A 10,940-nucleotide genomic window follows, 5' to 3' on the forward strand; every position below is an offset into this window, starting at 1 on the left:
CATGCAGACCGGTGACGCTAGAGCCTGTGTGACGGGGAGATTAGCTAATATTATGAGGTTTTTATGAAAAAGCTGTTATGAAAGTTGTATTATTAGAGTAGGTAGCAACAAGGTGGGGGGGGTATGAAATCATCAATAGCAAAAGCAGAATACAAAGCTATACCTACATTGTAGTAAAAATGACACAAGACAAAATGACAGACCAACAGAAAGTGCCGTTGTCTTAAAAGTCCATAACGCCCAGTTTGAAGAATGTAAGTCATGTTCAAGTTCACGTAAAACAAGTGAGTGATGGAAGCAACGCGTGTACTTCAGATCGCACTGCTACCTACCCAAGTAACAGTTGGTCTTTGGGGTCCTGAGACACGTACACAAAATCCCTAGGTAGAAAAACAGGGGGGTGAGCTCCAGTCATAGCACAGAAAAACCTGAGGCAATTCATGCGAACACACTTGTACGTTACCTCAAATACGCCTTTGGTTTATAGCCCATGGCCAGAGCCTTTTCCTCGGACATAATCAGCATCGCAGATGCGCCATCGGTCTGAAATGCGAGCCAGCAGAATGTTAACCCTTTAGCTGCTCCCCGAGCTGCCAACTCATGATACTGACCCAGCGAGTCTATGTAACAGCACTTATTTCACGTGATCCATCCTGAAACCACGATTCAAAACCACGGACCCAGTTTGGGAAGAGGAGGACAGAGGAGCCTCATCAAAAAAGTACGACAATGATCAAAATAGATAAATGTAACAGGATGCCTTAGAGATATGTACCCAGAGTACACTTATATAGAACAGGAGGCAATCATGAACTAAACAATCTTTTATCTATCTCTATATTGTTCTGGGCCGTTTCTCAGCTGCTTGCCGCCTGTGTTTCCTAAGTAATTTTCTTCTGCTTTTAGACTACAAAGAACAAACTGACAGGAGGAGAAGAGGCAGGCAGGTGGGGATGAGCATGGCCGCCGGGGTCTTCCCTCCTCTGACCCCATTCACTTTCCCCGGGGTACAAAGACAGACCATCTCAAAAGCTCTTTACCATCCTGCCAAAAGGAAAAGCTCCTCCAGGGCAAAGGAGCCGGCTCTGTAAAACTGGCAAAATCAAAACAATATCACATTCTACCAAGTTTGTATAGCCCACTGACCCTGCTAACCCTCAGTGATTGGAACCACCAACCACTCCAAGGGAGAAAGAAGAGGCTGTCTGCTCCTGTAAAGACTTACAATGTTGGAAACCCTACACAGGGTCCCCATGAGTTGGGAGTGACCACATAGCAGTGGGTTTCAGAGTCCCCGTGAGGAGCTCTGGCGATGGAAGGGGTCAGGTACTGGGCTGTTAACTCTAAGGTCAGCGGTTCAATCACACCAGCTGTTCCCAGGGAGAGAAGATGAAGCGGTCTGCTCTGGTAAAGATTTACAATCTTGGAAACCTTAGTGTCACTATGAGTCAGAACTGTCTGGCTGGCAGGAGTGGCAATTAAGGCGTCCCTCTAAGGGCCCTGGTGGCATAGTGCGGTAAGTGAAAGGCCAGCGGTTCAAACCCACCAGCCCCTCTGGTTGGGAACAAGACCATGCCGTCTGCTTCCATGAAAGTCAGTGTCTTGGAAAGTCCTGAGAGCAGTTCTACTGCTAGGAGTGGGAATCCACTTGGTAGAGCGCTTGTCTCACTTTGAGTGATTCGTGCCCCGGAGCTTCATGGAGCAAACCTGTACCATTTCTATTTCTTCCTCAATTTAAAAATAGTCATTTTTGCATTGGGTTGCTACTGTATTTAATTAAGTAAGCAGCATCGAATGGCTAGGATTTGATGATCTTTTTGTAAGGTATGTGTTATGAAATGGTTGTTTCTTTGACCAGCTTTATTGAGATAGAATTCACATACCACACAGTACACCTCCATTTAAAGTGTCTCGTTCGGTGCTTTTAGTCTATCCAGTCTATCTACAACTGCTTTAGATCTGATTTTACAACCGTTTTAGCAAACCTCCGTGTTCATGAGCAGCGAGGTTCTCCCATTCCCTTTCCCCAGCCCCTGGTATCCATGCAACCACTGCCACTGGGTCCAGTCCAGCTCACAGAGGCCCTGCGGAACAGAGCACAGCTACCCCATTGGATGTCGAAGGCTGGGCATCGTTATGACGCAGCGTGCTACATTCTGTCTCCCTCGGAGCAGCTGGTGGGTTTGAACAGCCCAATGTGTACCACTGCACCCCAGACCCCCTTGGCAACCATACAGAATGTTATTAGTGTATGACAAAATCGTGTGGCTATGTCTATATGAAACCTGTTTACTTGTATATGTTTGCTCTTAACAACTGCCAGACTCCATGAAAGCCAAGGAGCTGTGACACGCTAGTGAGCAGCTGAACACTAGCACGGCTGCACAGACGGGCAGGAACCCTTCTCTGCTCTTTTGAATGAAAGCTACTCACGGACTTTTCAACTTCCTGCCCTAAAATGCTACTTCCACGATTTCACCTATGCTACAAATGGATGAGAAGATGAAGAATGACTGCTAAAGAAATAAGTAAGTAAGCCTGAGTCACGCATATCCCGGGGAGAAGCAGATGGATATGGGCCCCCAGTGAGCTCTGACCCTCATCCAGGAACAGTTAGTTCTGAAAACATGGCCCTGCGCGATACTCACCCTCATGCAATGATCACTGAAGATAAGAGTGCTATAGCAAAGTGCGGTGAAGAAAGCAGATGGTGCCCAGCTATCAATCGGAACAGTGCCTGGGACCTTAAAGGCTTGTATTCAAACAAGCAGCCATCTAAGCAAGGAGTCAACTAAGCCCACAAGGAAGAAGCACACCAGTTTGTGTGATCCAAAGATGACAATAACAAAATTCAAACATGACAAAGGGAAAAGAGTCCATATTGTGAATACCTAATTTGTAGAAGGCTATGGAGGGCAATGGAAACCCAAAACTCACCTGCAGCGTGTCTAGTCAGAATAAGCCTCTGGCAGATCCCTCTAACTACAGGTAAGGGTCTTGAACTGCGTTACCAACAGACAGAGACCACTGTAATCATGATTATACTGGATCAAACTGGATACTTGGTCAGTTGACCTCTCTCTTGACCCAACCCGAATTTGTTCTAGGTGCAAGTATTTCTTGCTTGCTCCTTAAAAATTTCCCCCTTGGTCTTCTAAAGATGGTCTTTCCTTTCTTACTCATTATTTATATTTTTATCTCTGTATGATTATTATTTTGTCCTTACCCCTTTATTTAGTTTTTGTTTTTTATTGTTTCTGTTGGGTTTTCCAGTTTGTGAAGTGCAGAATGAGTAGCTGTATAGAGATAAGAACTGTTGCCAGGGTTTATAAGGGAGCTGGGGAGGGATGGGAGATAGGGAGGGTGAGGGGTTGGGGGAACAAACAATGCATGTGGGGAGGGGGAAGGGAGAATAAAACTGTTTTAAAAAATTATGGTTGTAACATAGATGAAAAATACACTTCCCTCTAGTTCCTAAATGTTTCTTCCCTGCTCCCACTACCATGACTCGAATTCGACCTTGCAAGTCTGGCTAGACCAGAGGATGTACACTGGTACAGATAGGAACTGAAAAATACAGGGAATCCGGGGCGGATGAACCCTACAGGACCAGTGGTGTGAGTGGCGAAACAGGGAGGGTAGAGGGAAAGTGGGTAGGAAAGAGGGAACCGATTACAAGGAACTATATGTGACCTCCTCCCTGGGGGATGGACAACAGAAAAGTGGGTGAAGGGAGACGTCGGACAGGGCAAGATATGACAAAATACCCATTTATAAACTATCAAGGGCTCATGCGGGAGTGGGGAGCGGGGAGGGAGGGGAAAAATGAGGACCTAATGTCGGGGGTTTAAATGGAGAGAAAATGTTTTGAGAAATGATGTACAAATGCGCTTTACACAATTAATATGTGTATGGATTGTGATAAGAGTTGTATGAGCCCCTAATAAAATGATAAAAAAAATTATGGTTGATTGGCATCCTGAGGATTAATAAAAGTTTATTCATCTCACAAAATAAATAAGTAAACAAACAAATAAATAAGCAAAGGGATGTGACGTGGAACAGGAAAGGGATTATTTGGACCAGAGTTAAGCGTAGCTGTCTAGCTTGTAATACAGATCCAGGTGGCTCGCTTTGGGCAATCACTGCAAAGGAGGAAAGAGTCCAACTCACTGAATCCACATGGCCACGTGGCCTGAGCTGCAGCTACCAATGTCCCTGCTAACTCTCCTCTCGGGCCAGTTTCCTGACATGAAGGTCCCGACCCAGCAGCTCTGCAGGGTGCTTCAGCAGGGTGCTTCAGCGCCTTGCCTAGAGGTCAGGACTTTACCTCCCAGAGGCTGCTCTTGGTTAAACCAAAAAAATCTGTTTAAAGCTGACAACAGCACAGCTCCCCTGCCTCCCGTCTGGGTAGAAGCAAGTGGCCAGGGGCTGGCCGTGGGATTCCATGGCCCAGCCCTGCCTCAGTCCACCTGCTGCCAACTAAGGCTCTCTTCATTTTCGGAGACGTGGAAACGGTCTTCTCACGTTGGTTAGATCACTTGTCTTCCTCTCTCCGGCACACCGACACTCTCTGAAGGACTCCAATCTAGGGACACTGGCAAGTAAGTTTACAGAGCATCATCTCTACCTCAGCAGATCTCTGAAGAGGGCTTAGAGTTGGTCATCTGATGTCCTTGCAGTACTGTAGTACCTACACTTCTTATTTGGGAGAGGAATAAAAGAAAAATGGGCCACAGAAGCAGCCAGTAAAACCTTACGTGTTTTTGGTAAAATGGCAAAGAAAGAAAATCTCCCTGAAATCACCCCAAGAATCAGCAGGAGGTAGGAGCGACACAGAACAAAGCTGGTCCAAGCCTGTGTGGTGAGTTTCCCTGTGTCCCCGGGGCTGGTCCAAGGGCACTGTGAACAGGTGTAAAAGCAAGGGACACTAACCATCTGAGCTATAGATCCAGAAGACCCCGTCCAAGGTGGAAAGTGAATAGAAACCACATCTTGAAAGCAATGACAATAGATCAATAGAAATATTCATTGAGTACACACACACCTGAGAGTGCCATACAGCTAAGTAAGACAGGAAATGATGGTCAATTTACTCCATGGTGCCTATAGGAAAGTATCCCTGGGGTCAGTCAAAAGTCTAATTCTCAGTGCTGCTAAAAGAGGCATCTCTCTCTGTTTTTTCTGCCTACTCTTTCCATAGTTTAGTGACCCTTTGCACAACCGAACAAAACACTGCCCACACCCCCCAATTCACACTCCCCACTCCAACCAGGCCTTTCCCCAAAGAGGCCTTGCTCCCACCCCTCCGGTGCCTGGAGTGCCTCGGCCACATTTCTCAGCTTGGCTTTTCCTCTTCCTTCAAGACTTGGAGCTCAAGCTACGTGATCTCTTCTGAGAAGACTCCCTGACAACCCCAGCACTTTCTATCTGTGGTTTTTATCTTCAGGGTCCAGCACAGGGTCCAGGCCGTGTTTCTTTGAACTGAGTAAGGGCCCGACAAGGACAGCTCTCTGCTATCGGAATGGTGGCTGTTAGGTGATTTCTAAGGATGAGTCTATTTTGTTTAACTCTTATTTTAACCCTGTCTTTATCATGAAAAATGGTATCCTGTAAGCGGCTGTTCGTAAAAACACAGAGAAGTGTACTTCTGGCTCTTGTACGGAGAAGACAGACAGCAGGGAGGGTTACCAGGAAAGAAGAATTCGCAGCTGTCACGGTGCCGTAGGGCTTGATGAAAGCAGGTTTCAGCTTGGCCATCTGCTCCAGCGAGGAAGGGCGGATGCCATTGTCTTGGGTAACTGTGTCTTTTCCTACAAAAACATGGCCTTTTAAAACTCTAGCAAGCATACAAGAGCACCTCCAGGAAGTAGCAGATGAAACAGAAACCATTCCTGTTCACTAGAAAGGAAGCCTTTCGTAGCATCAGGACGTTGTCACGTTTTAAACTAGACACGTAAGAATTTGAGTAAGAAAATGATTTCACACTGCAAATATGTACTATGTTCTGTAGACGTCCATTTACATCTACATATCCTACTCAGTAGTCATCACATGATTCAGGACATTAAAAAATAGGTCAAGAAAATCTATAAGGCAGTGGTTCCCAACCTTCCTAATGCCTTGACCCTTTCATACAGTTCCACATGTGGTGGTGACCCCCAAACCATAAAATTATTTTCGTTGCCACTTCATCATTGTCATTTTGCTACTGTGATGAATCAGGCGACCCCTGTGAAAGGGTCGTTCAACCTCCAAAGGGGTGGAGACCCACAAGGTGAGAACCGCTGCTATGAGGTGATTCTTAGAAAAGCTCCTCTCTACAACGTTTGTCAGTTATTACAACATAAATCAAAACTTGAGTCCCACATTTTGTAATAAAAGTTATGTAATCTGGGCAAAAACAATATACTTATTGAAAAGGTTTTTCTGTGTACTTTAGGAGCAAATCAGAACTCCCAATCAAGTGCCATGATGCATTCCCCTTTATAAAGTTGAATGTGTACTGCACTTTGGACATGTGTCAGGGGAGACCAGTCCCTGGAAAGGGCATGATACTTGGTAGAGGGTCAGCGCAAAGGACGAAGACCCTCGACAAGTGGAATTGACCCAGTGGCTGCAACAACGGTCCCAACCCTAACACTGAGGAGGCCGGGGCAGGGCTGGGCCGTGTTTCGTCGTGTGACACAAGGTCGCTCGAGTTGGAACCAACTTGATGACACTGAACAACAGCACAGACTCGATGCTAGGTCATGCAACATGCCCCAATCATTGAAAAAGCACACTGAAATAAAGTATTTCAGGTCGCAATGCTATAAAACTAGGAATCAGCAGTCAAAAAATCAAATGCATGAAAACTGACTAACAGCTTCAAAACTACTAGGTGATAAAAGAAATTTTAAAAAAATGAAAATTTAAAATCCCTTGAGTCAAACAAGAATGAAAACCCAACATACCAAAACGCTGGGAGACTGCAAATGCAGCGCTCAGAGGGCAACTTATAACAACAGATGCACACATCCGAAAAGAAGTAGCGACACAACATCTCCACTCATTAGAAAGAGAGCAGCCAAGTGACCCCAGTGAGCAGAAGCAAGGAAATAATAAAGACACGAGCAGAAATGAACGCAACCGAAGAACAGAATCGGTAAGAAGCTGGTTCTTCGAAAGGACTGATTAAATTGCCAGACTACTAGGAAATCTAAGGAGGAGGAGATGCACGCAACACGAGTAAGAAATCAAGTGGCGATGTTAACAACAGAACTAACTGCAGTAAGAAGGATAATAACAGAATACTGACGGATTGTTTTTCAACAAACTTGAAGCCCTAGAAGAAATGGACACATTTCTAGTAACAAACCGCTCATCTAAACTACCCTGGGCTGAGGCAGAAAATCTGAACACGCTCGTGGCGAAAGATCAAGCTTTAAGAAAACTCTCAATTTAAAAGTCTGCGGCCAGAGTTTCACTGGTGAACTCCACCAAACATTCAGAGAAGAGCAGGCACCAATTGTACTCCACACAACCTATTCCAGTCACGCCAAGACAGCACTAAAAATAAAACCACAGGCCAGTATCGCCCATGAACACGGATGCAAAATTCTCAACAAAATCCGACCCAACAGACTTCAACAATGTATCAAAAATAGGATACATCGCAACAAAGTGGCGGTGATACCAGATATACCCAAGGACGTTCTACATCAGAAAAACAGTGCAATCCCTTTTACCTGGGACTTTGAAGGGGACAATATCGGAAAGGAGCCCTTCATCCTGTGCTTTCTTAGCCAGCCTGTGAGACCGCAGTGCATATTCATCCTGTTCTGTCCGAGAAACAGCAAAGGCAGCGGCCAGGCGGTCTGCAGAGTGGCCCATGGTCTCACTGGTGGAGAACTCAGCCACTGCCGGGAGCTGGACAAGGAGACATACAAGTACCAGGGACACGGTTAACAGGCATTTTACAGCATCAAGAGTCGTTGGTTTATTTGGGAAAAATAAAATCTAAAAGGAGACGTAATAAAGTTCATGGAAAAATTCCATTATCTTGTTACTCTATTTTTCCACAAACTTTTTGAAGCCCCCTCACAATATTTGTTTACTCTCTCCCTATCAAGCCCAGGGCAATGTGTGTGTGTGTGTGGGATGTCTATAAGGGGTTTACAAACTCACATTTTCTCACTCACCATGTCTCTGAGTTGCAATCGACTTGACAGCAGTGAGTTTGGTTTCAGGGTTCCTTTTTAATTTTGCCCACACAGTCGTAATTAATCCTAAATCTCTGCAGTGAGATGTTTTGGAAGCACATGTCTTTTGTAATTGTGTACAGATCTTACCTCAGGTGCCAGGAAGTTAAATCTGAATTTAGAGATCAATGACAGTCGCTGACCAACAGTCTTGGCTTTATTGAGATCCAGCATCATTTTCCTCATTTTCCTCGAATGACGAATAGGGACGTCAGACATTAACTCTACTCCACCGGCCACCACCACATCACACTGGCCTGAAGCAATCAAGCCAACACCTGTAAGGCAAAGGTCATATGTACATTAACACCTTTTGTGAAAACTACTGTACCACTGATCATTTATATTCTCCATTAAAATTCTTTTGGAGGAACTAATATGCAATTTTTTAAATGACTAAATAGACTGTATATACTCGAGTATAAGCCGAGTTTCCCAGCATATTTTTAATACAGTTTTTGTGGTAAAATTAGCTGCCTCGGCTGATATTCGGGTCAGCTTATACTCGAGTATATACGGTATATCCAACCCATCAGAGAAAAACAAGTTTCATTCAGGCCACATGGACATCAGTTTCTGGAAATACCCATTGGATCAACTCTTAAATCATATTCTATACAGGAATATTTTATATATTATAAAAGGGGGCTTCAAAAAGCACATGGAAAAATTCCATCATCTTTTAATCAAATTTTCCCACATACTTTTAGAATCTCCCTTGTATATGGCCCCCAGCTTGAGTTCTTAGAAAGATTTCTTTCTCTATGAAAGGACTTTTAATTTCTACTTTGATTTTTACTTACTGAAAGCCCTCAAGAAACTGTAGCTTCTCAGATATAAAGCAAATGACCACACATACACACACAACCTTTATGTGGCCACTAACAAGTCTTTGGTGTTTTAACTGGGAGTTGGTCACATGCTGAACAACATGAAGAATGACTGCAACCACAGCAGGGCTCCCTGAGACCAAGGGGCTGAGGCAGCATGTCCACACTAGCCTTGATATTACTAAGAGAGCAGAAGGTTACTCATTCTTTCTGGTTTCTCATCTTCTCATACTAAGGATGGATGCCAAAACATGCCCCACTAGTTTGCAAACATGTGTTAGGAGAATTTTCAACTAATTATAAAAATGCCAAGGATATGAGGGGAAGGGAAGGGAAGAGCCACACATCGAAGCAGTGATCCATAACTGTGTCGCTCCGGAAGGAGCGCTCTAACATTGCGCGCGTGTGTGTGCACAATATGAGGTGCCCTATCAGAGTCACACAGGGCGCAGTCCTCTTCAAATTGCAAAAGGCAGTTTCCTGTACACATACTCCTTCAGTTGATAAAATATCACAAATTGAGAGATTTGTAATCACTTCTTTTAAAAGGGCACATTTAAAAAAGCCTTTTTTAAAAATATGGTTAAAAAATACATCAAGTAAAACATTGCCATTGTAACATTTTTAGAGGCATAATTTAGCAACATTCATCACACTCATTCTGTGGTACACGCATCACCATTATCAGCCTGTAAATTTTCCCATTACCCTTAACAGAAACGCGGTGCCCCGAAGCACTATCTCCTCATTCCCCTCTCCCGCCCACTCCCGTCAACCAATAACAAACGTCGGACTCTATGCATATGCCACGTCTAGATTATTTCCCGGAAGTGAGAGCCCACAGTGTTGTGATTCTGTGCCTGACTGGGAACCAGAGAATGCCCCTGAGTGTATATAAGCCTTCGTTGGAAATACATTCTCTCTCTCTGAGCAGATCTGGCTCCTGAGGTCATGATGGGCCCGGAGGTGAGCATTTGCATGATGTCTCTTTAATTTTACCCCTCAATTACACACTGCTCCTTGGACGCATTCGATTGTGGAGGTTGCTACCCCACAGCTAGCTTATTTCACTTAGCATGTTTTCTAAGGTTGATCCATATGGTAGCATGTATCAGAACTCCATTTCCGAAAGAGTACTTCTGACCACAGAAAGGTCAAAGGAGGGGGACTAATATGCACCTTCTGCTTTCAAGTTAACGTACCTGTGGTCATGGCTTGATTGGCAGAGATGCAGGCCATTGTGACAGTGTGCGCAGGGGTCTTGTCGGAGAAGCCAGCTCCCAGGGCGGCCTTGGGGAGATAACAATGGTTAAATGATGGCTAGTTATTTCAGGTACAGTGACTCTGTGTATTCTTTTCTATCTTCTTTGGATGCTTCCTATATCATTCAACATTTTGCCCATAGAATCTTGCAATATTGCAACTTGAGCTTGAATTTTTTTCTTTAGTTCTTTCATTTTAAGACATGCTGGGGGAGTGGGGGGTGGGAGGGGAGAGGGGAAAAAAGCTGGTACCGATGACTCAATATAAAGTAAATATCTAGAAGAGAATGAGGGCAACATATGTACAAACATGCCTGATTCAACTCATGTATGGATTGTGATAAAGAGTTGTATGAGCCCCCAATAAAATGATTTTTAAAAAAAGGTATGTTGAGTATGTTCTTCCAGCTTGGTTTTCTAAGTCTGCACATTTCACTATAGTATTTTATATTTTCGTCTCAAGCTGCCCTTTGAAAATGTCTGCTTAATTCTTTGATTTTATCATACTCTATGATCAAAAAAGCATGTTTCAGAGTTTCTTCTGACACCTACCTTGATCTTTTCATTGTTGTCTTTTTAATGCCTGTTAATCTTACAGAACCATG

At 44.2% G+C, this 10,940-nt stretch overlaps 1 protein-coding gene across 1 annotated transcript in view; it reads right to left on the reverse strand.

Annotated features, from left to right (window-relative positions):
• Positions 1-10,940, reverse strand: part of HADHB (hydroxyacyl-CoA dehydrogenase trifunctional multienzyme complex subunit beta) — a 40,753-nt gene that overhangs the window by 4,956 nt on the left and 24,857 nt on the right. Inside the window, exons 7-12 of the mRNA XM_004696073.2 lie at positions 10,276-10,363; positions 8,334-8,521; positions 7,731-7,911; positions 5,692-5,813; positions 464-543; positions 333-380 (exon numbers count right to left, since the gene is read on the reverse strand). Coding sequence (XP_004696130.1) covers positions 333-380; positions 464-543; positions 5,692-5,813; positions 7,731-7,911; positions 8,334-8,521; positions 10,276-10,363 — 707 coding nt within the window. The remainder of the gene's footprint in view (positions 1-332; positions 381-463; positions 544-5,691; positions 5,814-7,730; positions 7,912-8,333; positions 8,522-10,275; positions 10,364-10,940) is intronic.

Source organism: Echinops telfairi, unplaced genomic scaffold, assembly GCF_000313985.2.
Source record: "Echinops telfairi isolate 266 unplaced genomic scaffold, ASM31398v2 ScPeMD7_9;HRSCAF=40, whole genome shotgun sequence".
Classification (NCBI taxonomy): Eukaryota; Metazoa; Chordata; class Mammalia; order Afrosoricida; family Tenrecidae; genus Echinops; species Echinops telfairi.